Raw genomic sequence first — 27,797 nt, forward strand, 5'->3', positions numbered from 1 at the left:
GGGCCCCTTTAGGACTTGGACCCCCAAAAGCTTTGGAGGTCTAGCATCTTTGCCCTCAAGAGGCCTGGCAGAGTAACTGGCACCAATGTCCAAGAAGTCTGAAGGGTGCCAACAGCCGCACAGAGGAGCCACTGTGTTTGGAGGATCCTAGCCGGATGCCTTTCCAGGGCCATCTCGTCTCTACCTTCTGATCCCTATGAGCAGTGAAGACATAGCCCAGTTCTGAAAACCCATGCTTCAGAAGCCCTCAGCCCCAAGATCACAGCCATGCTAGCCTAGCCCTGTCTGGAGGGCATGTCCCACCCACTGACTCCCTGAGGCCAGGTTCTCAGAGGCTTCACTCTGCCTAGAGGCAGAGTAGCTCATACCCGGGCCTCAGGCTTCCTTACCTCATGCATGTGGACCTTCTCAGGGTTCACACAAGGAACAGAGCCTGCCCTCTCAGCTCCTGACAACCCTCAATGCTTTCCAAACAGCCTCTACTTCCAAGGCTCTGTGGTTGAAGGAGATAAGCATTTGTGACTTCCAGAAATACTCCCGGCCACTCTGACCACTCTGCCACTCCACACTTTCCTGCCTGGACCTACTGGCTCTTGCCCCTTACTACAGCACTGCTACAGTCCCTGCAGCTAACTGGAGCTCCCCTCTCACCCCTCCTGCCTGCCCTCTGCAAATATGACCCTGCCCTGTCTCCCTGCCTCTCACGGTCTGTACCCCTGCCAGACTCAGTCACCAGGAGGGTTTAACTCACTTGAAGTTGGCAGCCTACAGGATAGAACTAACTGCCCCCATCTCAAGGGGTGGGTGGGAGGTGCCAGGCAAGCATGGTCTGGAGCATCCCAAGGTGCTCTTGTTTCTCGGCACCCTGCAGTGATCAGTGACAGCCACATGGATGGGGGAATCCTCTGCCAGCCAGAGTTGGCAACTCACCCTACTCCTCAGATCTGCCACTGGCCTCTAGGGCAGAAGACCCTCCAAGAAGAAGAGGCCCTGAAGACAAAGCCCTGAGGTCCCCAGCCTGGCCTCCCAGACCTACACTGGCCCGCATTAAAATCAACACCCCGTGAACACACAAAACTGACAGGGCAGAGGGGGAGTCACATTGGATACAAAGATCAGGCTCTCAAGAGACGTGGCCTGTCGGTCTCCCATGTTAGCTCCAAGTGACTAAGCGCAGGGCAGAAATAGCGCCACTCCAGTGGCACGGGCTCCGCCTGGGCTCTGACTTCGGCACCCTTTCATGAAAGATACTTCTACCTGGGGAAAATGCAAGCATTGTGTGGAGACCATTACTGCATGTGCCTGTGCATTCCTTTGAGAAGCACACCACTCCCTGAACCCCTCACACTACCCCCCAGGGATTGCACAGGCCTGGAACACACTGCACATGCCACCTGGTACTTCCCGCAGACCCCTCGCTCTGTGAGTGGTGGGAAGGGGCCCGACAGACACCCTGGCTTCATTGTGCCCCAGCAAGTGGGGACTAATTACTTGTCTACACTCTGGAGCGCCCAGGGAGAAAACAGAGGCCAGTGGGGTAGAGAGGGTGGGAAACTGGGAGGTGGGGGGAAGAAGGGAGAGAGAAAGCCACAGGATATATTTCAAAGTTTCTCTAGCAATTTGGAGGCGGGGCACGAAAGCCCTGTCCTGACGTGAAATCATACAGAGGTCAGGACTGGGTCTCCCACCCTTGTGAGAAAGTGGTGAATCGGGACGGTTTATCAAACGATCATTTTTTTCTTTTGAAACTGGGAGGCAGCAGCTTGGACAATTCTGCAGATGTGCTTGATGAGTTAGGGACAAAAATGGCCCTTCTTTGCCCCCCTCCCCTCCCTCTTTAAGGGCTCCCATCAGGGTTGCTTCTCCCTCCACTGCCTCCCGGGCCCTCCCTTCCCTTCTTCAGTGGTCAGCTGAGACCCCCACCCACTGCTTGCTTTTGTATTCTTGGCCTTTAGACATACTGACAGGGGCCTTTATGAGACCCCAATCAAGACCCCCATGTCACAGGTACCTAGTAGAGACACCAGACCTTTTCAAACAAGGGACAACAAGGAAAATCGGCTGGCCCATTGTCTCTCCTCTGTGCTAAGTGAGATGAAAGGGGCCCGCAGCCTCCTCCCCATAGCCCGCCTGCCAATCACCTCTAGTTATTAAGGTCACAATGTGTAAATTCTTTTGACCTGCACCTAATCAAAGATGCACCGGCCCTTTCAAACCCGAATGGGGAGGAGGGGAGAGATTCCCTCCCATAAACCCAGCAAACTCCCTCAATAAAATTTCTCTCTGATTCCTTCTTTGCTTCCCATCTCCACCCCCTCACTTCTCTCCATTCCACCCTCTTCAGCACCAGCTTCAAACGCAAATGACAAGCCCTGTGGAATTACTACCCGAGGGAATCCAAAGAGGGCTAGAAAGTTTTTATTCAATTCTCTTTAAAGAAAAGGTTTCCAGAGAGACATAGTTTTGGCCAACAAGCCCAGAACCTAGGCAGCCCTGTGGCTCCCGTGCCAGATCATTCCAAATGCCAATGTGGTCACTGGCTCTTTCCTGGGTCCTAACCCAGCCTCTCTTGCAGTGGACACCAGAATAACATGGACTCTGAGCCTCATCCATCCCTCATGTTGTCACTGAGTATCTCCATCTCAGACCTGGCTCCTGAAACTGACAAGTGGCTTCACAGACTAAGGGAAAATCTCATCAACTCAGAAGAGTCACTTGGAATGTATACTGCACTAATAAACTGCAGTTTGAGCTGCAGAGAAGCTGACTCTGAAAGTGAGGGTGGCCCTCCCCTGCATTTCAGACCAAAGCATGTCTGTCTTAAGGCCCCTTATCTAGGGTGCCTTGATCTCACTAACGAGGAAAGCCAACAGCTGAACAAAACAGGAGTAAAAATATAGTATCTTTGAAAAGCATTTCCAAAGAGGTTTCTATTGCTTATTCCATAACATAAAATGTGCAGTGGGGAAAAAAAAAATGTGCAGTGGGAGAAGAGGGAAGTGCAGCCCTAGGAAGCTCGCCCAGCTGACTGCTCAATGGGGCCTCCCGACTCCATATCTGCTGTGTGTCTGAGCATCTGGCTTGATGATGCTCCTGTTCTGCTATTGTTCCTTTACTTGACAGCCTCGCCCGAGGGTACACTACCTCCCCCAGCACTCTCTCTACCAGGAGGTCCAGCCGGCTGCCTCAATGGTCACCTCATTTCCTGGGTGTTTGATTGGATGATGCCTTGCTACCTATCTGCTGCTTCTCTGTTATCTACTTTTATTTACAACTTATTCTTTTACCATGCAGAGCAGCACCTCTCAAGGAGAAATATATAAATAACCACAGGGCAGACAGCAGAGACAGGAACAAGGGCCAGTGGGAACTTTCCACAGTTGGGAAAGAGAATGCTGCGATCAATGACGTGAAAAACAAAATGTGTGAGACTCTCCAGGCACCAACACAAAGGCCCTGACTTCACCAGTAGTGTCCACTGCCCAGCATGCAAGGCGGGGCGCTGTTTCTGAGAGCTGCACACAAAGTGCTTGCTTCCTCACTCTCCTTCCCAGCCCTCAGCTTTCCTGTTTTCCTCCGTGTCTCTGGAATAGTCCTTGTCCTGCTGTCTTTTGCTGCAGGTCTTACGCCTACTGCTTCTCCTTAAGCTGAGGCCTTCCACATCTCAATCCCATATCCGAGCTCCAGGACACCTTTCCCAGCCATCTCCAGCTGTTACCCGCTGGCTGTCATGGAAACCAGAACTGGGTCTGCTCAGACAGCCCCACCCATCTTTGGGCACACAGAGGTCTCTGCTAGCCTCTTCCCTTCCATTCTGCATGCAGCTGGGACTGAACTCAGGACTGTATTTTAGCAGCCAGGCCTCTCTGCTAGTAAAGTGAGCTCTGGAAAGGGTCTGAAAAATCTCGGTCTCTCCACCCCACCACTTCAATCTACTCAAAAACTATCTATAGTTCCTTATTTTCCTCAGGCTAAAGTCAAATCAGCTCTTCAATCCACCCCCAAACTTGACGTTCAAATTCCCCTCCAGGGAGCCAAACTTGCCCAACCTGAACCCCAAACCTACTTTTGAACTGAGAGCTTGCCATTTTGATGAGCAAGGCTTTGGGATCTGCCTGTCTCAATCCTCCTGGTATTGGGGTTACATATGTGTCGTATGCCTGGATTTTACAGGAGTGCTGGGGAACTAAACACAGGTCCTCATGCTTGTCCATCAAATACTTTACCTAGTGAGTTATTTCCCCAACCCCTGCTTGGGACCTTTCATGGAGAAAGACATATAAGTAAAAATATTGAAATTTAAAAAGTAAAACATATAAACTCAAATGTTTTCACTGTCCTGTGACTCTCTGAGAACCCATCTTCTAGAAGTCTGAACGTTGCTTTGCTGGAGGTCACGTGTCACATGGAATATATGAAGCTAAGAGCCAGTTTTTTAACCTCCCAAGGCTTTAGCAGAGTTGAGGAACAGCACAGACACTCCACAACCACATGGCCTGCTGTGTATACAGTTTGAAGGTTACCAGCTGTTAGAGGAGAGAGCAGTCAGTTAGCTGCCTTGCTGAAGAGGAGCTTCATGGGTGATGTGTAGTTTGAAGTGGGGCTACCCTGGTGCCTGGTTATACTCAAGAAGGGCACTAGAGGCAAGAGTACCAGTGTGGGCAAAGATGTTTGTTTGTTTGTTTGTTTGTTTGAGATAGGGTTTCTCAGCATAGCCCTGTAGTCCTGGAACTCACTCAGTAAACCAGGCTGGCCCCAAACTCACAGAGATCCTCCTGCCTCTGCCTCCTGAGTGCTGGGATTAAAACTGTGTGTCACCATCATCTGGTACCTAGTCCAGATTTTGACTTGGCACTAAAGGCCTTCCTCAAGGGGAAGACGTGAACTAACTTCTTTTGAAATTCCTTACTCAAAAGAGCTATGCATATTGTTCAGTGTAGATCACTTGTTTAGAATGTGTTTGGTCTCCAGCACGGAAAAAAACAAAATCCATATTCTCAAAATTTCTTAATTGAACCAGAAATGGTGGTTATGGTGGTAAGAATAAAAACGGGCCCCATAAGCTCACAAAGAATGACACTATTTGACATGTGGCCTTGTTGAGGTAGGTATGGCCTTGTTGGAAGAAGCGTGTCACTAGAGGTGGGCGATGAGGTTTCAAATGTTCAAGCCAGGCCCAATATTACTCTTTTCCTGCTGCCTACAGACCTAGATGTACAAGTCTTGGCTCGTTCTCCTGCACCATGTCTGCCTGCACGGCGCCATGCCTCCCACCATGAGAGTAATGGGATACACCTCTCAACTGTAAGCCAGCCCCAATTAAAGGTTTTTCTTTATAAGAGTTGCCATGGTTATGCTATCCCCTCACAGCGATAAAACGCTAACTAAAATGGTGGCATGTGACTGTAATCCCAGCACTCGTGAGACAGAAACGAGAATCAAGAGTTCAAGGTCATCCTCAGGTACATCGCAAGTTTGAAAACAGCCTGGGCTGTGTGAGAGCCTACCTCAAAAAAAAAAAAAAAAAAAAAAAAAAAAAAAAAAAAATCCCTTGTTTTCAGGTTTGTGGTAAGACACTGGCCTAGCGTATAGACCCTGTTTTTCATCCTTAGTATTACAAAAAAATTAAAAATAAAATTCTTAATCTGCCAGGTGTGGTGGCACATGCCTGTAAGCCCAGCACTGGGGAGGCAGAGGCAGGTGGATCGCTGTGAGTTTGAGGCCAGCCTGGTTTATAAAATGAGTCCAGGACAGCCAAGGCTGTTCTATGAAGAGAAAGGAAGGAACATTTGTGACAGCAACAGGTAGAAAGAGGTAAGTATCACTTTAGAGGCAGAAAGGGCCATAGCTTAGCCTGCCCTTCAACTAATTTAATACAAATTTATACACATAAGCCCCACACAAAGAAGGAAAAGAGAGCTCCTATACGTATGTGGTGTTTTCTGTTACTGAGGTATATTTATACTCAAAACCCACCCTCTCCTCCTTCATGCTTCTCCCCGTCTTCCTATTTCTTTCCTTTTTTTCTTTTAAGATCATTTATTTATTATTATATACACAGGGCTCTGCCTGCATGTACACCTGCAGGCCAGAAGAGGGCAACAGATCATATTATAGAGAGTCATGAACCACCATGTGGTTGCTGGGAATTGAACTCAGGACCTCTGGAAGAGTAGAGAGTGTTCTTAACCTCTGAGCCACCTCTCCAGCCCTGCCTTCCTATTTCTTGCCTGGCTCATGAGCAAGGGAAAAAGAGAGGCCGGTATGAAGCATCTCACCAGCTCTCCTGCTGTGCCAGTGCAACAGGTGTGGTCACTATCCCGACCCCCAGCATCACAAAGCACTCAGGCTGCTCAGACTAAATGTCACTAGCCACAGAGGGGCAGAAGAAGCAAGGACAGTGGGGGGGGGGGGCCTGGTGCCGATCCAGCCCGCCCACTGGAGTTAGGAGGACCACATGAATGACGCACACTAGGAAGAGGACTGACTGTAACAGCATCTCCGAGAAGACAAGTTCTTGCCTTGGTTCAGCACTAAGCCGGAAGCTGCAGTTCCCAGGGTGTGTTGCATGTTTCATGCGTGTACTGACTATAGACAGTGCTTCTGTTCTCATCCCAGGGCCATGTGCTAGAAGCTGGATCATGGCTTTACCACAGGAAAGAACAAAGAAAACAAGACAGGACAAAAAGAGCCAGGAACAAGTCTGAATATAAGAACACAGAAAAAGGAAAGAATCACAGAAAATTATGGTTTAAAACGATGCATATGCATGTGTGTTTTTGTGTGAGGTGACATGTGTGTATACAGTCTTGAGATGTCACTATCAGTTACCACCACCTTGCTTTTTGAGATGGGTTTCTCAATAGCCCAGAGCTCCACTAGGCCCGGCTAGCCAGTAAGTTAGCCCAGGTGACCCACCTGTCTCCACCTCCTCAGTGTTGGTGCCACAAAAACATGCTACCACACCCGAACATCCCCTCCCTCTCCCCCTTTCTTCTGACATGTGTCCTAGATTCAAACTCTGGTCCAAACCAACTGAGTTCTGTCTCCAGGCCTGTGGTTTTTAAAACATTCTTATCTTGTGTGTGCTTCTGTGTACTGGCATATGTGCCACAGCGTGCATATGGAAGTCAGAGAACACTTTGTAGGACTAGTCAGTTTTCTCCTACTGCATGGGTTCTAGGGATTGCTCTCAGGTACCAGACTAGATGAAAAGCACCCATACCCACTGAGTCATACTGCTGGCCCCAGACCTGTGATTTTTGTTTGTCTTGTTTTTTGTTTTTCCGCGACAGGGTTTCTCTGTGTAGCCTTGGCTGTCCTGGACTCGCATTGTAGACCAGGCTGCCCTCGAACTCACAGAGATCCACTTGCCTCTGCCTTCTGAGTGCTGGGATTAAAGGTGTGCACCACCACCACCCGGCAGCCCTGTGATTTTTAATTCTTTCAGTCTCCTAAAAGGTTCTCTCTCATTACTTGAAGTTCTCTCCTGCAAAGTAAGACAACGGTAATGATTTTGATATTAGCACACTTCACCTGGCACCCCATGTATCTTTCCTAGACGTCTTGGATCGCATTCATGTTTTTATTTTTTGTTTGTTCGGTTGGTTGGTTTTTGGTTTTCTAAGACAGGGTTTCTCTATGTAGTCTTGACTGTCTGGACTCACTTTGTAGACCAGGCTGGCCTCGAACTCACAGAGATCTACCTGCCTCTGCCTCCCAAGTTCTGGGATTAAAGGCGGGCACCACCACTGCCCAGCCATGTTTTCATTTGTAATAAAAAGAAAACTATGAAAAAGTAAATATGCAGAAAGCAATTTCCTGGGCCAGTAACTCCTGGTCTTTACTCCCCCCCTCCCATTCCTTCTGCCCTTGTCCCAGCCTCCGATGGGCCTTAACTAAGTCTTTCTGACAGGGTGTCACAGACCAGGTCAGACAATGTGACTATGAAGATGTCCTGGCTGGAAAGAGGAGCAAGAGCAATCTTAGAAAAGCGACAAGGCTGGGCTGGTGAGCTGGCTCAGTCAGTAAGGGGCTCGCCACCAAGCCTGATGACCTGAGTTCCATCCCCAAGGACCCACACAGTAGGAAAGAAGCAACTTTCACAAGTTGTTCTATGATTCCTACACATGCAACAGTCACAAGTTAATTAATTAATTAGTTAGTTAAAAGAAAAAAGGCAAGAATATTGGGTGCTCTGCATTAACAGGGCACTCCAGAGGCAGAGTCTACAGCTGCGGCTACAGGCATGCGTTTTTCTTACACAAGAGCGGAAGGAGAACCCCCTCTTCCCAAAAACTCATAATCTGACATTTCTAGAGAAAAATGTCTAATAGTTCAAGAAAGTACTAGAAAGGCACAAGGTTGGCTGACAGCCAGTCCATTTACAGAATGCATCTGAAGGAGGGGCCAAATAAATAGTTTCTTAAAGTACATACATTTTTTTTTCTGTCATCTTGCATAGAAATTCTAGTCAACACAGAAAAATTCAGACTCAACTGTAACTCACAGCACCTGTTTACACAGCTCCCATTACCATCCCGGTAATGATAAATACATGGATGCTCCTTTTCCTTCAAGGTGTGAGAGGAATGTCCCAGGTCTTGGGCCTCAAGCCACAACTGCCACATGATCATAAAAATACTGAGATTCACAGACACGGGGAAACTGTCATGTCAGCAGAATTCCTATTCTGGGGCCCTAAGCTCATGACCAGAGCCATGTTTGCCTTTCCTGAACCTAGAGAAGGGAAGACAAACAACTGCTCCATGAACAGCCAGCAGGAGGGCACAGAGACTAGCACTTAGCAAGAGGGAAATTAGTAGTGAGGATGGTGGTAAGCAGAAGCCCCTTTAAACAAAGAAAGTAGAGGTGCCGGGCATGGTGGCGCACACCTTTAATCCCAGCGCTCTGGAAGCAGAGGCATGCAGATCACTGTGAGTTCAAGGCCAGCCTGGTTTACAAAGCAAGTCCAGGACAGCCAAGGCTAACAAAGAGAGACCCTGTCTCAAAAAACAAACAAAAAGAAAGAAAGAAAAGAAAGGAAATGTAAAATGAACTGAAGTGCAAAGAACCTAAGACTTCTAGAGTAAAATACTACAATCTGCCTGAAATGGCCTGAGAACCACCTTAAATGCAGACGGCTAGGGTGACCTTCCCCAAATATATTCTGCTCCTGATCCAGCCATAGCCTCACTGTTGCCTTTTCCACCTAGCCCCAGCCCCCAGTCCACGTGTAAGAGTAAGCTCCCCTGGCTCAAGAAACTGAAAGCACACCTCTTTCATGAAGGGTCCTATTTTGACTGATCTGAGTGCTACAGCTACGGCTACGGCTAACAGGTGGAGAAACCTTAAATATATGAGCTCTATGGTGACAAGACCACTGGAACGGATCAGTGCCATAAGTCAGGCAGGGCTAGAAGCTTCCGCTCCACCAGCAGGTTCCTCTTTAGCCTTGACAGATCAAACCCCAGGCCGAAGCAAGCTGCAGAGATCAGTTCTGTGTCTAAGCCAAAGGTCTTCACAGTGAGGGACCAAAGCTGCCCTGCCTAGCCTCTGCTGACTGAGCCTCAGATTAATCACCAGCAGGCAAGGGCTGAGCACTAGCCTGCAATCTGAGCCTGGGCACCACCTGCAGAGGGGTCTTCCCAGTACCCCCTTAGGTCCTTCGGGGAGGATCCCAGGGCATGAGGGTGTCCACCTGTTGGCAAGACTACCTGAGACAGCCATATGTGACATTCAGCTATCTTTCACTTGACAGATAAGTCATAAGTGATCTGAGTAGCTTAGTGAGACAAGGAGAAATTAGTGACTCACAGTGAAGCCAGTGCCCCAAATGAAAGAAAATCCACAGCTTCTCAACAGAAAGACGAAGTCCACTGTCTCTTTCACTCCTGTCCAATGAAGAAATCTAGCTGAGACAAGAAGTGGGGGAAGGATGCCTAACAGTTGTGAACTCACTGGATGCCTGCTTCATGCATGGCGTACACATCCTTGCTATTTCCATATAAAGAGGAAACAGATGGAAAAGAAAGAGACAGACAGGGATGTCTTTACATGGCTAGATGTTTTGGTGAAAGGTGCTGCCCTCCCTTGAAGATGAGAGGCACTTGCCCTGAGCACCAAGCTCTGTAAGAACAGTTTCCTCGATGGCCTCACAGAAGCATGGAGAACTGAGTGTGCCGGGCATGCACTGTCTGTCTATGCAGGCAGGTGCTTTTTAGGATCAAAAGACTCTGTCACATTATAAATTCTTTGCAAATGGTAACCCCTGGGTAAAGTATCATAATGCTAAAAGAGCTAAAGGAGGAAAAGACTAGAATGGAGAGTCACATCGTACAAAGACTGCTTCCTGGCCCAAAGGGTTAGAGGTTTCCTTCCCACCTGCCCATAGCCCAAGGGAACCATGGGTGGCAGAGGTCACTCAGGTTGAAGTATGTTCCTTCAAGGGCAAAGAAAAGTACAGGTCAGAGAAAAGGTGCTGGAGTCCTGTGAGCACCTTCATCTGAGGAATAACAGCCCTGGCCTGACTGTCACAGCTTGTTCCGCCACAGCTTCATCCCCAACAAGTCCCTTTGAACCTCCGGCTTCAACCCAGAGTTAGGATAGAGGCATGGCTACAATTACACACTTGCTTGGGGAAGGGGGTGGGTGCTGCATGTGACAGGCCATGAAAGGTCCCAGCCTATAAAACAACCTGAAAAACAAACCCTTAATTTAAATGTTAATGAAAGTGCTGTGGAGACATCAGAGGCTTCCTGGCTGCTCAGAGAACAGCTACACAAGCCTCAGAATTTATGGCTCCCCTTTACCCTCCTACCTCCCTCTCTGCCTCATCACCCACTGAAGTTTAAAGAGGAGAAAGAGAGAGAGAGAGACAGAGAGAGAGAGAGAGAGAGAGAGACAGACAGAGAGAGAGACAGACAGACAGACAGAGAGACAGAGAGAGACAGAGACAGAGAGAACAGCCCTAACTTTAACATTAACACCATGCTCCATCTTGGGATGTGGCTGCTCAGTTATCTGTCAGTAGAACATCATCAAAGGAGGATAAGCACCAGCACACTGTGTGCAGCAGCCAGGGAAAAGGACATGAGCAGAGGACAGAAAAGGTGGCACAGGTGGGACTTCAGACGGCAGGTGCTGCGGAGAGTGAGAGAGAGGACACTGACCCCTTTACAGCTTGTCATTTTGGTTTTTAGCTGACACATCAGAGTTGAACAGATCTATAGTCTGTTGGGGCAGGACAATAATCTCATGTGTTTATACGTGTATAGTGATCAGGCCTGATCATTCCCATGTGTTAGAAACCTTCTGGTGCCACAGCACACCTTTAACCCCAGCACTCGGGGAGGCAGGGGCAGGTGGATCTCTGAGTTTGAGGTCAGCCTGGTCTACACAGAGAGTTCCAAGACAGCCTGGGCTATACGGTGAGACCCTAGCTCAAACAATAAAATAAAGAAAACATGTGACTCTTCAGTTAGTTTGAAGCACATCATAAGTCATCGTGGCCTCCTGCTCCTTCTCTGTAACATTAGTCACATTCCTGCTTTCCACTGTGTCCCTCTGGCCCTACTGCGCTTCTCTTGAGTGGTGACCACACTGCACTACTTACAGCTGACCCTCCCATCAGTCATGCACAGGCCATCTTGTGCATGGTGTTTTCTCTAGTGACAATAAGACAATAGCTTTTTGGTTGGTTGGTTGGTTACTTTTGTGAGACAGGGTTTCACTGTGTAGTCCAGGCTGTCTTGGAATTCACTATACAGACTAGGATGGCCTTGAACTCTTAAGAGATCCTCCTGCCTCTGTGTAAGCCACCACACTCGGTGAGAGCAGCAATTCTGTTTGGTTTGGTTGGTTTTTTGAGACAAGTTTTCTCTGTGTAGCCTTGACTGTCCTGGGCTTTGTAGACCAAGCTGGCCTCCCTAGAACTCACGGCGATCCTCCTGCCTCTGCCTTCCTGAGTGCTGGGATCATAGGCGTGCGCCACCACACCCAGCTGATAATAGCAATTCTTAAGTAGTACCTGGAAAAAGAATAAGAGAGCAGAGGAGTAAAAGAAGGAGGAATGAACTGAAGTTGGAGAGGAAAGGGAAATATCAGAGACAGAGAATCAATATCAGGGAGCTGGAGAAGTGGCTCAGCAGATAAGAGCACACATAACTCTTCCAGAGGTTTGATTCCCAATACCCATGTTAGGTGGCTCACAACTACCTGTAACTCCAGCTCCAGGGCGGCTAGTGTCTCTGGGCTTCTCAGACACCCCCTACACATGGCAGTCTCTGTCTCTCTGTGTGTCTCTGTATCTCTCCCTTCCCCTTTCCCCTTCCCCCTCCCTCTCTCTTCTCAAAGGAAAAAACAAAAAACCAACACCGAGACAATATATCTACTCTCTGCACGCTAATTTCCTGTAGTAGCCCTTTTCAGTTTGTAGCATTTTACTTAAGTCAGGTCTTGACAAGTGAGCCAACCACATTTGCCTGGCAGAAATATACTCCTAAAAACGGGTTCTGAGCTAGCCAAGCATGGGGGGTGCTGTTTTCAGACCAGCAGATCAACATATGAGCTTCTTTGTGCCATCCTGCCCTGGTTAATAGTGAAACCGAGAGTCTTGAGGAACTGAAAACAACTCTGGCACTAGGCTCTGCTACTGAGGGCTATAACCTCCGAGAGCCTTGAATTTGCATAGACAGTGGACACCAAGGTAAAGGGCACAGCACTAAGCTTCATCAGGACCTGACCCAGTGCAATGCTCCCACAACACCTATTAGTGATGTCTCACAATTTGAGCACATTTCCAGATGAATTAGTGGGTCCACCTAGTATTACCCAAAGATCCTATCTTTCTCCAGGTATTGTGATGCCTCTTCCAGGCACACCAGACCTTGGCCCCTGTGGTACCTTTGTATAAACTCTGACTCTCACCACTGAGGGGCATCATATACACATATATACACATATACACATACAGATGCGCACACACATACATATCTGGCTGTCACATACATACACATACATACACACATACATATCTGGCTGTCTTACAGAGCAGGACAAGAAGACATTCTTGCCTCACTCAACAGGCCTTCGTTCCTCAAGCCCCAAAGGAATCTTCCCTCTGTCCCAACTCTAGGATGGGAGGAGAAAGACAGAGAAAGATCCTTAAGCCACCATGGTCCACCTGAGGCAGCAGGAGGCTCAGTTACAGATGGAGCACTACAGTCCTTTGTTCCTCTTTCTTCAGCCTATCCAAGGCTGGAGACCCTCTTCATATATAGCAGCTCATCACCAACCAGAAAGTCAAACCCACAGACAAACGCCTTCTACCTGACTTTTCTTCCCCTCAGTGAGTCATGACGCCCAGGGCCAGAAGACAGCAGCAGCACAGAGAACCAATGGAACCCATGCTGACACTGCCTCTTTTTCCAACTCTCAAACCTGTCAGAGCACACTCCACACGCAATCGCCCTCCAGTAAAGAAAGATGCACTTCAGCAGGCTGGAGGATGGCATCCACCACACACAGCACACAGTAAACCCTGTAGCTGCTGGAACAAACACCCTGCTCTCCTAGTGCCACCATCCACTGCCAAACAGTGCACAGTGCTGGCCTTCCTTCCAGACTCAGCTGCACCTCTGGGAGAAATGAAGCCAGAAGGAGAACTTCTCCATCAACCCCACACACACACCAGAGGCCGCAACTCACTTTATAGATTTGAATTGGTCCATTTCATGCAGACTTGGACTAATCCCCCCAAAACAAACAGGCCACCACAGCACACAAAATGATATTGTATACTTAATAACACAGCTAAGTCAAGCTTCTACACCTATACCACTCATATATTTCCCTGATGACAGAAGCAGGAGAGAAGGGATTAAAGCCCAAGAGTGTGGGGAAGCCTTCCTGACCACACTTGCCCACATGACAGCAGCAGTGCTCACAGAGGCAAGGGCTCTACTCAGTACCTTTTTCCCCTTTCAGAGAAATAGATACGGGGTCTGCAGAGAAAGGGGGAGCTGCATGTCTCTCTACCTTTTCCCTCAAGGCAAACAGATTCATTTCACCACAGATGCCAAGTGCAGGATAAAGGATCCAGAAAACCAAAGACCTATGTGCATGTCTGCAGAAGCATTTCCCTGAGTGAAAGCAGGTCTCTCGCGTATGTGGCCTTCCCCTACTGTGCCCTATGTCAGCTCTGGACACCAAAGAGTGTTGTAAGGCCCTCATGGAGGCTTTCAGAGGGCCTGGAACTGGAATCATGATGGTTGTGAGCCACCATGTTGGTGCTGGGACTGAACCTAGGTCCTCTGGAGGATCAGCCAGTGTTCTTAACTGCTAAGCTATCTCTCTATCCCACTTTTAATGGGGAATGAAGTCTTGTAAATATTTTTGTAGGAGTGGGTGTAGTGATGCAGGTCTTTAATGCCAGTACCTGGGAGGCAGAAGTAGGTGGATTTCTGTTAGTTTGAGGCCAGCCTGGTCTACATAGTGAGTTTCAGGCCAGCCAGATCTATATAACAAAACTCTGTCTCAAAAACATCAAACAATTAAAAAAAAAATTTTAGGGGTTGGAGAGATGGCTCAGTGGTTAAGAGAACCGCCTGCTCTTCCAAAGGTACTAGTTCAATTCCCAGCAACCACATGGTGGTTCACAACCACTTGGAATGTAATCTGATGCCCTCTTCTGGCCTACAGGTGTACATGCAGGCAGAACACTGTATGCATAATAATAAAGAAAATAAATATTTTTTTTTAATTAAAAAAAACTTTTAAAGGAAAAAAAAGGTTTTGTATTATTCTTGAGTAATTACTAACTTCAATCAGGTAGAAATAACTTTTAAATAGCAATAAAATATGTTAATCTTATTAACTCATAGGAAAATATTCAGAATTCACAGTGACCTTAGGAGCTATATCTGAGATCATATATGTTTTTCTGCGAAACAACTTTAAAAGACACAGACCATTCTGTTTCAAGAACACTGTGTGCCTTCTTTACCTCTTCTGGCTCGCCCAGCAGAGGTGGGAGCCTCCTATATCGAGCAGGGCTTCACTCCATAAAGCCAGGTGTTGACAGCAGGATAAAAAGGTGGGAGGGCCACAGAAAGCAAAGGAAAGACTGCTTGCATGCCGCCTTACTTTGAAGCCTACTATTTCTTTTAGTTTTAGTTTTGTTCACTTTTTTTTTTTTTTTTTTTAAATAACCATAGCTTTGAGATGAGGAGTGATGGTGTATGCCCTCAATCCCACCACTCAGGAGGCAGAGGCAGACAGATCTCTGAGTGTGAGACTGGCCTGGTCTATAGAGTAAGTTCCAGGACAGACAGGGCTACACAGAGAAACCATATCTAAGAAAATAAAAAAAATAAAACAAACATAGCTTTGAGCACATAACTGGTATTAAAAATCACTTTCTAGCCAGGCATGGTGGTGCATGCCTTTAATCCCAGCACTCGGAAGTCAGAGACAGGTGGGTCGCTGTGAGTTGGAGGCCAGCCTGGTCTACAAAGTGAGTCCAGGATAGCCAAGATTACACAGAGAAACCTTGTCTCGAGAAAAAAACAAAACAAAAAACCAACCTTCTGGGCTGGAGAGATGGCTCAGTGGTTAAGAGCGCCACCTGCTCTTCCAAAGGTCCTAAGTTCAATTCCCAGCAACCACATGGTGGCTCATAACTATCTGTGATGTGATATGGCGCCCTCTACTGGCTTGCTGGAGTACATGCAAACAGAGCACTGTATACATAATAATAAATAAATAAATCTTAAAAACAAAACAAAACAAAAACAACCTTCTAAAACTGTTTACAAATTAAAAAATCCAAAGTCACAGAAAGAAGGAAAAGTGGTACCTAGACAGACCCAGGTCAGATTTCTTGCTTTCTCTTGGTCAAAAGTACCTTATATTAAGTCTAGAGTTTGAGGGTCCATATTTCATGTTAAAAGGGAAAAAAACTAACAAATGAAGAGCATCAACAACAGAGTGCACAAGACTAACTGTTTTTAATGGAGAAAGACATTAATTGAGAAAAGACTAGTGCAAGGCCTGTGTCTTCACTGTCCAGGTTCCTTCTAACTACTCAAGGAAGGAGCAAGGGGAGTTTAGGGCAGTGGCTGCTCATAATCCCTCGTGCTGTTAAGGGTCCAGGACCATGTCACTCAGTGATTGACAAACACATTCAACAGGAATAGTGGCAGGGAGGTGACAGAAGGCAGCCATTGAGAATGACTTCAAAAGGAAGAGAAAAGGAAGAGAGATTCCTGTGGAGACTACCTCAAGAAGACTACAAAAGAGCAGTGTGGCTCCTGGGGCAAGAGACGCCTGGGGCGCCTAGGAAATAGGCTTGAAAGCAACTAAGCACCAAGCAGCTGCTGTATTAGGTGAGATGGTGAGGGAGTTGGCATACTATTATAGGACTTTTAGCTTTTCAGTCTTTATATACATTCTTTCAGGTCATTTCTTACTATAATCTAGTCATGTCTGTACTGAGTAAAGAAGAGGAAACAGATTTGCCTACAGTCACCCTACTAGGAGCAGGCAAAGAAGAACTTATCTCCCAGACTGCTCTGAAGAACAGGCCTTGAGGCTGAAAGTTGGTGCCTGCCAGGGTTAAAAGAATAGATGAGTTTCATTTTGATTCAGGCTATCACTATGAGGAATCCACCTGCCTTTTCCTTTAGAGTGCTAGGAAGAAAAACAGACTCCATCATGCCCCCAGGTAGAGAGCTTTCTTTTTTTTTTTTTTTTTAAAGGCTCAAAGTCATGGATGAAGTAGACAGAGATGAACCTAACAATACAATATAAAGACCCTAGCCCAATATAGTCTTTGAGTATAAAAAAAAGAGGGGGGAGGCAATAAAACCCCAGCACGTGCCCTGGATGTCTAGTGTAAAGTCAGAATCCCCAACACATGCTTTTTAAGAGAGAAGTCAACCCAAGTTCTATCCCTAAGTCCTATAGGACAGAAGGGCAGAAGTAACTCCCGAAAGTTGTCCTCCAACTTGTACGTGTGCACCATGACACAAGTACACTTGAACACATATACACCATGCATACATAGACACACACACACACACAAAATAAATAAATAAATAAATAAATAAATAAATGCAAATTTTAAGATTTATTTACTTATTATGTATACAGCATTCTGCCTGCATGTATGCCTGTGGCCAGAAGAGGGCATCATATTCCAGTATAGATGGTTGTAAACCACCATGTGGTTGCTGGAAATGGAACTTAGGACATTTGAAAGCTTAGCCAGTGCTCTTAACCTCTGAGCCATCTCTCCAGCCCCTTTTTTTGTTTTCTATTGTTTGTTTGTTTGTTTGAGATAAGGTTTCTCTGTGTAACCTTGGCTGTCCTGGACTAGCTTTGTAGACCAGGCTGGCCTCGAACTCACAGAGATTGGCCTGCCTCTGCCTCCCCGAGTGCTGGGATTACAGGCATGTGTCACCACACCAGGCTTTTGTTTGTTTGTTTGAGTTTTGGGGGTTTTTTGTTGTTGTTGTTTTTTGGTTTTGGTTTTTCGAGACAGGGTTTCTCCGTGTAGCCTTGACTGTCCTGGACTCTTTTTGTAGACCAGGCTGGCCTCGAACTCACAACAATCCTCCTGCCTCTGCCTCCCAAGTGCTAAGATTAAAGGCATACGCCACCACACTCAGCCCAGGCTTTGTTTTGTTTTGCTTTATGTTTCAAGACATGGTTTTTCTATGTAGCCTTGTCTGTCCTGGACTCACTTTGTAGACCAGGTTGGCCTCAAACTCACATCAGTCTGCCTGCCTCTGTCTCCCTGAAGGCTGGGATTAAAGGCATGCACCACCACTGCGCAGTTTTGCAATATTTTTTAAACCAGAGTCTACCACGCACGGTGGCACACATCTTTAATGTCAGACCTGGGGAGGCACATATAGACAGATCTCTGTGAGTTCCAGGCCAGTCAGGGTTACAGAGTGAGACCCTGTCTCAAACAAACAAACAAACAAACAAACAAACAAACAAACAGTTCCAGACCTCATTTGTGAAATTAAAGAAAAAGTCATATCAAATAACTTCACAGTCAACACAAAACAGGTAGACAACAGTGAGCAAAAGAGTCATCCAGGACTAGGAAAATACACAAGGAAACTGAAGAAGAACGTAAAGAAGCACAGAGGGACCCAAAAGGGATGTAGCAGAGGGTCTGCACAGGGAGAACAGCTGGCTAGCAGGACTAACTGCTACCAGTGTGGTGCTCATAGCACAGTGATCCCAATATTAAAAAGTCATGTCCTTACCCCCAGTCAGGCTCTAAAATTATGGCCAAAACCCTGCAACTTGGTTTACTGTGATCTCAAATGCCTCTTAATGAGGAGAGAAAATTCCATTCTCAATTTCTTTTGACGCCGTCTGCAATGGTGTTGTATGGTCTTTTCTGCAGAGATGTAGCTAGGGTAGAAGAGGCTCAGGCTGGGCTCAGGCGGACAGCCTGTCCATACCTCAGCGAGCACATAGTGAGCACATGGAGAGGCTCAGGCTGGGCTCAGGCGGACAGCCTGTCCATACCTCAGCGAGCACATAGTGAGCACATGGAGAGGCTCAGGCTGGGCTCAGGCGGACAGCCTGTCCATACCTCAGCGAGCACATAGTGAGCACATGGAGAGGCTATCTCTAGCCCCAGAGTCCAGTCTCCTGAAGCCAACCGTAATCACTACGACTAAGTCACCACCATACTTGTCCCTCTCACTCACTTACTCTAGCCCACAGACACACAAGCCTGGCTACTAAGCTTCAGAAGGGTGGCATTAGGAAGAAACTGCCTAGGGGACAAAGCCAGTCGACTCCATTTTCCTACTTAGAGCTCCCACACACTTGGTTTCCCCACTCCCCACTCTCTTCCTTTCCTCTTTCCTAAGATGCTGGAATGATTTGTTCTGAAAAGCGACAGGTTTATAGGTTAGCCGACACTTCTGCTCTGTGGAATTTTAATTAACTTCTCCCATCGTCAATATGCTAAGGAATGGGGTCTCCATTCTCTGGGGTCAGCAATGTGTTTCAGGTCCTGCTATATCAGCCGTCAAATTGAAGAATTAATGACGTGGCTAATCGGCTCTAATTCTTAGGAAGGAAAAAAATTGAAAGGGAGTTGTGGAAGAGAGCAAGAGGAAAGCTACAGGCTCCATGAGGTGAGGAGAAAGAGGGTGAAGGGGGCTGAGCAAAAGGGCCACCAACTTGCTTTTAAGAACAAGTGACTGATTTAATCAGGCGGTGGAGTAGGCAGCCGTATAGCCTGCCCAATTCCATTCAGGTGAGATGAGACGCGTCAAGGAAAATCCAAGAAGACAAATGCTACTAACTTCAGATAGTTTGGGTATAGGTAAGTGTCTAAACCCTACTGGGGAGGGAGAGGCCTGCCTTGGTTAAAGATAGCCTAGATAGGGGCTGGAGCAATGGCTTATCAGCTAAGAGCACTGGCTGCTCTTCCACAGAACCTGGATTTGACTGCTGATACCCACATGGTAGCTCAGAACCATCTGTAACTGCAGTTCTAAATCCAACACCCTCTTCTGGTCTCCATGGGCACCAGACACTCAAGGAGTGCACAGGCCAAAGTACCATACAGATAAAATGATAAAGCAGAGTTGCCCTTCCACTACAACTGTCATGTCTCTACTCCTCTGCATATGTGGATGATGGCTCCGTGGGCAGGCCCCACACCTCTCTTCCTCCCCTGATATCCAGAGCCTGTAAGGGATACTCCAGAAGACATCTTCAGGGAATAAAGCAGAGATGAGTCACGACAGCAGGCTAGCTGCTGCTATCCCCTCTCGGGTACACTGAGAAGCCTCTGTTTTGGGGCAACCACAAAGGACATCTGCTCCAGAAAGGTGAGCAGTACTTAATTTACATCCAGAATGGTTATCTTTTCCTTAACATTTCCCATCAGTTGTCAAGGAAAGGTTATCTCAATTCCCAAGTATGTGAAAAGACCTAAAGACCTCAAGTCTCCGGAAAATGTTACATCTCCAGGAGAGTGGTTCATAGCAACCTAGAATATACTACTGAAAAACTCTACCTTATCTGACCTAATAAACTGAAAACACTCTTGTATGAGATTTTAAAAACCCAAACATATCTCCCTTACCTGAGTAATGGGCTGATAGCAATGGACCAGACTCGGTCTTCGGTCTGTATGGTGTGTAAGCAGTGCCCCAGCCGGCCCGTGGCCAGAGGCCATACCTGGAAACAGGAGAGTAAATGCTCTTGTTGGCATTGCCTGGAATTCGGAGGAAGAAATGTATAGCAGGCGGGAGGAGGAATAATGGACTGCCCTGAAGACAGAGCTCAGGGTGTCAGCAGAGAGGCCTCTCCAGCATCTGCTTCACCTACCACAGAGACAGACCTTGCTTCAGCCCCCACTCACCCACCTTTCCTTCCATCTGAGAGCCCTTATTATTAGTCCACTTTGTACCACAGTGAGGAGCCCCACATCCCCACTGTGAGATGTAAGGGCGAAGGGCGAAGGGCGAAGACAGAAGCAGCTTGCCTCTCAGAAACCTCAAGTCTGTGGACCTTCCTTTCTAGCCTTCACCAAAACTTTGCTTTTGGCTATAGGGAGAGGAAGGAAAATCAAGGTGCAGTGAGGGGAGACATGTACACTGTTAGAAGAGGAAAGAAAAAAAAAAAAAAAAAAAAAAAAACACAAAACCCTGCAAAACAAGGAAAGAATGGGAAGGAGACTTCAAAGTGAGGAGGTGGTGTGCTGTTGTTTGTTTGTTCATAATGCCCAGGATCCGAAGCTATTCATGTCAGCAGGGAATTTAGCACCTAGTGTCACCAAAAGTAGCAGAAAAGCTTAACTCTTTTAAGCTTCCATATCTCCACAGGTTAAAAATATTGCTTGGAGCACACTATCTGGTCCCTATCAGTCAGGAATGTACATTAGCAGCCACTCTGGGCTTAACTCTAATCAACACTCCCAGAGCCTCTCGGCAGTCAGTGCATTTACAAATCTCCCATTAAGCACAAGGCTCCCCTCACCTCACCCCACCCCAGATGACACACACAGGACCGTAAGCCTCTAGCCAAACAGAAAGGAAACCTCAAATGTACAGGGCTCTCCCCAGAGCAGCCACAGAGGGATCCTTTGGCAGCTAGATGGATCAATGACCTCTCAAGGTCCCCGCAGAGCTATAAGGGGAACACAGCAAACTCAGGCAGGACCTTAGATGGAAGAACTTAAGAAAACATTCCTTCACTGTAAGGGGCAGATGATGGAATGGGGGTGGTCTTGCTTCTTAGGGTCACATGGTATCTCTTCCCTATAAAAGGAGAAAGCGTTTCTTAGACTTTGTGGGTATGATGGAGTGGGGGATGGGATGATAGTACGGCTAACTTTTCCCAAAACTAAGAAAAGAAATTTAACAAGAATATTCTGGATGAGGGGGGACAAACAAAACAAAACAAAACACATTTAAAAAAAAAAAAAAAGCCCAAGGGCAAATACCTCAATGCTTCCTGTAAGCCAGGATTCTGGCATCTGCTTTGCACCTGACAGCCAAACCCTTTGGTAATAACTAGATGTCCCTTTGGTGTCTTCCTTTAGACTGCCCAGCTTGGACGAGACCTTTGCCTTTTCTGAACTCCCTCAGAGTCAGGTTCTTGCTTGCAAGATAAAGAAGGTACTCCTGATTTACAAAATCTCCAGGACAGCATAAACCTGAGTTTTCTAGTAGCTTCCACAGAGATAAGTGGTAGAATCTGAGAGCCTACAAACCACAGAACAAGGTTCCTGATCTTTGCGAGTAACTCAGGAAGTGCACTGCCAACTCCAAGTATCAGTAGGAGAGCCTGTCCAATAGCAGAGCCCCCTGGCACCTGAGGGACAAGAGTTGACATAATAAAGATCTAGTCAGATTTTTACTATCAATTCAAAACAGACCCACCTGGAAAATATCCAGTCAAAGTATCATTTATACAGCCCTTTTAGAAGGCAGACTGGAGGTGGTGAAGCTCCTACAATGATCTTTGACTCAGGTATTCCAAGGCTGAGAATTCATCCTAAAAAAAAATTCTACAACAAGGAAAACCTAAATTGTAAAATATTTCCTACAGCCTATTATCACAGAACAAGCAACAGTCTTTGGAACCTAACCAGTATGGCTTTGAGCCTCTGCCTACGACTTGTTATCTTTGACCATGGAGATGTCTCCTAAGTCTTCCTGGTCTCAGTTTCAGCTCATCAGATGGGGGAAATGCCTGTGTCTCAGGATCACAGTGTAAGAAAGGGAGGGTAAATACAAAGTACTAGCACACCGTGGGGTACAGAATGTACAGACTTAAGAAAGGATTATTTTCGAGGTCTTGTATTCAGCAAGAAACTAGCTACAAACTTTCATCTACTAGAGAATTTTTTTTTTACTAGAGAAAATTTTAATAATGGTTAAGTTCATTTTGAAGCTATTGACAATAACATGAGGGTTAGAGATGCAGCTCAATTGGCAGAGTATTTACCTAGCTTCACAGAGCCTGGGCTTGATCTCTAGCTCTACACAGACTGGGAGACCTACAAGCACACAAGTAATCCCAGCACTCAATAGACGAGGGAAAATTAGATGCTTATGGTCATCCTTAGCTACCTACTAAGTCCAAGGACAGCTATCTAAACACACACATACATACACACACACATCTTGTAAGAATAATAGAAAACCTTATAGAGCAGATACCACAGAATATACTATATATCCAAAATATATCACAATTATTCAGGGAACGTATTTACCCAAAAAAAGATAAAATGAGAAAATGAATACAATACTTAGCCCACTGCCTGGTTACAGTCTACGTTGTTAGAAGATAATCCTAGCATGAATGTGGTGGCGCATACCTATGATCTCAAGAGGCAGAAAAATTCCAAGTTCAAGGTTAGCCTGTGCTACATAGCCAGACATTGTCTGGAAAAAGAGAGACTGATCTGAGACTCTAGAGAAGAACCTAAGGCTATTCCTTAGCTGAATCAACATAGCACCAAAGCACCTTCAGAAGACCTGCGCGCATCCACAGACAAAGGCTACTCTTAGCTGTAAAGAGAGAAGCCTCTTCTTGCAGTGAACAGAAGTGAATGCAAATACCCATGGCTTTAAGCTGATTTTAGAACTGTTGGAAGCTCAGCCCTAATCAGGGCATTTATACCACCCTCTTCAGACTCAGGGAATACTGTGGAAGAAGGGAAGGAGAGAATGCTAAGAGCCAGAAGATAGGGGGAGGGACTTCAAAATGCTATCTTCTAAGCACAAGGTGGCCATGGCAGTCATGAACTCAGTAACTATTGCAACTGACACTGGGCCCTCCTAACAGTCAGCTATGAAGAAAGAAGGTTTAAGCCAGGCATGGTGCATGCCTTTAATTCCAGCACTCGGGAAGCAGAGGCAGGCGGATTGATGTGAGTTCGAGGCCAGCCTGGTCTACAAAGCAAGTCTAGGACAGCCAAGGCTAAAACAAGGAAACCTTGCTTAAAAAAAAAAAAAAAAAAAAAAAAGATGAAGAAGAAGGAGGAGGAGGAGGAGAGAGGTTTATAGGCATTTGCATCTATTGGCAACTAACAGACTCTGAGAGAGGAAGAGGCATAGTATCCTGTCATACACCTGCTCATAAAGTCAACCCTAGTCAAACTCTGTCAGACACTAATGAAAACAAAAGCTAGCAAATATACTTAAGAGATCTGTAAGGAAGATGGGGGTTTGAGAGGGGTGGGAAGAAAACAACAGAAAGGCAAGGATAACAAGGATGTAATACAAACATGTATGAAATTATCAAAAAACAAAAGTTGCTTTTTAAAAAGCTCTAGAGATTAACCTGTCCGTGTCTCTCTCTGTGGCTTAGAGGTCCATTTGCTGATATCAATAAGCGTTGCTACAGTAGAACCTCTAGATGCTAGAAAAGAGTAAGCAAGCCTTGCTAGCATGGTCCTGAACTGTCAGCAGAGTTCCCACTGCAGCCCCAAAGCCTGGTTCCTGACTAGTCTGCTGCACCCAAGACTGGAAAATACTTCTGTTTCTCAGAAGCAAGCGTTTCACAAAGACTGGATGGATTGGATCCACAAAGCAAGGATGACAACTGTTTATCAGTTTCACTTCTTATGTCTTGGTGGCTGTCTGTGGACCAGGCAACCTGACAGTGACACAACCAATAGCAGCCTTCCTGTCCTTTCCACTGCCAGTGACCACATCACTCTCCAGAGAAGCAGTAAAAACACGTTTTAATTATCAGCCTGATTGCTTATAAACAAGGTGGTGAAAAATTAACTTCTCTAAATGGAGAGCAAGCAAAAGGAGGAGATTTTAAAATAAAATATTGGGGTTAGAACTCAACCCACAAATTTGAGGAAACTCAGCTCAGGGAGGAAAAGCTGGCCAGGCCCTCTGTTTTTGCATTCATACCACATTTCAAGTGAGTGGCAAGAGTCCCGGCCACTGTCCACTGCTCTCCCAGTCCAGCTGGCAGGAACACAGCCTGGCATGGCAAGCTGCATGCCAAGGGTGCATAAGTAAGTTATTTATTGTGTGCCCTCACCCAGTGGTCTCAGCCAGTCCTGGGACTCCAGGCTCTACCCACCCTCTCACCTCAGGCCCTACAGACAGCAGGACATAAGGGGGACAACGCCTCACCTTGGCTGTCCTGTCCCTGGAGCCACTCACAATGATGCCCCCTTTGCAGTCCACACAGTTCACCTCCTGTTCATGAGCCGAGTACTTGACAGTGAAGGTGCTGTGGATCTTATGAACACCAATCTTCCCATCTCTACAAGAGAATAAAGAGCCCACCCCAAGAGTTAACTACTCTCTCTGGAGAAAGAAGACCGTCTACTGAAACAGCCCAGTGTCCAATGACGTCCAGATGTGCTAAGCATTCTGCAATGTGGTCCACGAGGCACTGAGATTTTAAGTATTTTTACTTCTTCAGCACACTTGGGCTAACAGAGCTGAAGAGAAATAAGCTTCCCCTTGAATGATATCAAAACTGCTCCACTTTGCATTAAAGGCTCTTCCTGTTTTCTTCTCTGGCTAACTATTAACAGCTTTGGTAAATCTCTGCTTTAAGTGTTATGAGGAGTGCAACACCAAAAAAGCCCACCTTTTTTGTTTGTTTGTTTGTTTGTTTGTTTTTCTGAGACAGGGTTTCTCTATGTAACCACCCTGGCTGCTCCGGACTTGCTTTATAGACCAGGTTGGTCTCAAACTCACAGAGGTCTGTCTTTCTCAGCCTCCTGGGATTACAGGCATGCACCACCATGCCCAGCTCAAAGACCACCTTTTTAAAGTCTCCTTCTTTAATCCTCTGTTGTTGGGACAGAAAAGTTCGAGGCAGACAGAGACCCCTGAAGAACAGAAGGGAAGATAAGAATCCAGCACTTACCCTCCTGCACTGACGATATGTGAGTTGGACAGCACAAAGCGACAAACATCCTCATCATGCCCAGCGAAGACTCTGAAGGGCCGACGGTTCACACTGGCACCATCTGGACGGAACTGGTAGGCCAGGATGAAATTAGCCTGAGATATATACAGAGAGGCATCCTCCAGCTGCATCCAGGGCATCTGACTAGAAAAGGAAAAAAAAAAAAGGTAAAACTGCTGCCTGTACTTTTATAGATAAGAACTTAAAAAATTAAGTTGAAGAGGAGTATGGGAAGTCAAAGGAAACTTCCATCCAGGTAAAGTGACCTCTGCATTCTAGCTAAGTCCAACTGGTAAGTTTCAAGGTACCAAGACTCCAACATATACGCCTTGCTCAACAGGTCAGTTAAGGGGTGATAGAGAAAAGGTAAGTTTTAGGAAATTCCATTCCTTTGCTATTGGAGCAAAGATACATTTATAAGTGAAAAGAATCTAGCCATTAGGAAAGTATGCAAACCTGCTCAAGGGATGCCTAGATCCTCCCAAGAACAGCAACATTTCTGTACTGTACCGGAGGGTAAGTGTGGTGATATAAAGTAACTCCAAAGCAGCATGCTGCAGTTCAGGAGCTAGAAAGAGCTCAGCTCTCACAGCACCTGATAGGAGACATCCAGAGACAGCTATAGATCCTCTCTCCAAAAAAGAAAAGCTTAAAAGCCAGTCCAGTCCCATGGCATGAGACTAAAGCTGGGAGATCGGCACGCACCTGTACTTCTAGCACTCTCCTGAGGGCTAAAGCAGGAGGAGCAGGAGCTCAAGGCCATCTTTAGACACATATGCAGGTCAAGCCCGTTATAGAGTACATTAACATCTCAATAAACAAGGGGGGAGAAGGAAGAGGACAAGGGAGATGAGGTAAGAGAAGAGGAGGACAGGGAAGGACACTCAACTTGACAACTAGGTTCTGTGGTGGGGACAGAGACAGGCCTCCACCTGTGCCTATCCTACCTAACACTCCTGCAGCTACCAAGTCTCAGGAATGCAAGAGAAAGCTGACTCATCCCGTGTACCATGTCCCACTGCCAAGCCTGTCTGAGCAAACTGGGCTGTGTTCCTTCTCCAGGCTTCTTAGAACAAGCGTCATGGGAATGTGGAAAAGCTCTGTAAATTGACTTGCCGGGCCATTAAATGCAGCTTGGACTCTGTAGTAACTGGATTCTGCTCATGCAGTTTTCACAAGTGTGTGCATATGTTATATAGAACATGTGTGGAGCACATACAGTCCCCTGCATCCTTGTTCATCATCCACATTGCTCTTCCACATCTTTTTCACAATTATGTGGAGCACTCCGACGGGCAGCAAATAGAGGAGGCTGGAGTTCGTGTACTTACAGCCACGCGGTAAACAGACATTCACCCAGGACAAGAAACCAGGTTCATGCCAGGTGAACAGTGGAGAATCCTGGGGCAGCCTGGTAACTGTTCTGTGTTTATTTGCCAGGCTGCCTTAAATTAATGCCCTAAAGACAACACCAGGAGCAAAAGGCTGACAGAGACATTTTCTTTGACATTAAAAGGCACAAACGGCCAGGTCCAACGGCGCTTGCTCGCGGTCCAGCACTGAGGAGCCTGAAGCATGAGGGCGGCAGGCTTGAGGCCAACCTGGGCTACAAGGGAGGCCTTGTTTTGTAAGAAAACCACTCCAAGGTGCAAACGGAAATCAGAAGGTAAAGCCTTTCATCATAAAAATCCATCTTTTTCTTTTATACCTTCTCTATCATAATACTGCCACATAATTCGTAGCAACTGACATCAGCCGAACCAGTGGAAACAACACAAGCAGGACAGATGTGCTGGTCTGACTGAGACTGGCCCCCATGGGCTCATATATTAGGATGTTTCGTCACCAGAGAGTGGAACTGTTTGAGAAGGATTAGGAAGACAAGGAGGTGTGGCCTTGTTGGAAGTGTGCCATGGGAGTGGACTTTGAGGTTTCAAAAGCTCATCCCAGGTCCTGTGTGTGTGTGTGTGTGTGCGCGCGCGCGCGCGCCTCTGTCTCTGTCTCTGTCTCTCTCCTGTTACCTGTGGATCAGGGTGTAAAGCTACTGATCCAGTGCCACGCCTATCTGCTTGTGGTGTCTGAAGAATCAATAGGAGTTACCCTACCATAGATAGCCACTATGATCTAATGTCTATTGTGCTCTTCTGTCTTGGGAAGCCTTAAAAGAATCAAGAAGGCTAAAAGATGGTGTAGATGTTAACAGTACTTGCTGCTCTATCAAAGGATCCAGGTTCAATTCCCAGCACCTACATGGTAGCTCACAATCATCTGTAAACTCCAGTTCCAGGGGATCTGATGTCTTTTCTAGAACTTCCAAAAGCACTAGGAATACACATGGTAGATAGACATACACA

At 46.6% G+C, this 27,797-nt stretch overlaps 1 protein-coding gene across 1 annotated transcript in view; it reads right to left on the reverse strand.

Moving 5' to 3' along the window:
* Window positions 1-27,797, reverse strand: part of Fbxw4 (F-box and WD repeat domain containing 4) — an 80,627-nt gene that overhangs the window by 34,505 nt on the left and 18,325 nt on the right. The window contains exons 3-5 of the mRNA XM_051146671.1: window positions 25,402-25,587; window positions 24,654-24,786; window positions 20,129-20,223 (exon numbers count right to left, since the gene is read on the reverse strand). Coding sequence (XP_051002628.1) covers window positions 20,129-20,223; window positions 24,654-24,786; window positions 25,402-25,587 — 414 coding nt within the window. The remainder of the gene's footprint in view (window positions 1-20,128; window positions 20,224-24,653; window positions 24,787-25,401; window positions 25,588-27,797) is intronic.

This window comes from Acomys russatus, chromosome 5 (assembly GCF_903995435.1).
Source record: "Acomys russatus chromosome 5, mAcoRus1.1, whole genome shotgun sequence".
NCBI classification, from domain to species: Eukaryota; Metazoa; Chordata; class Mammalia; order Rodentia; family Muridae; genus Acomys; species Acomys russatus.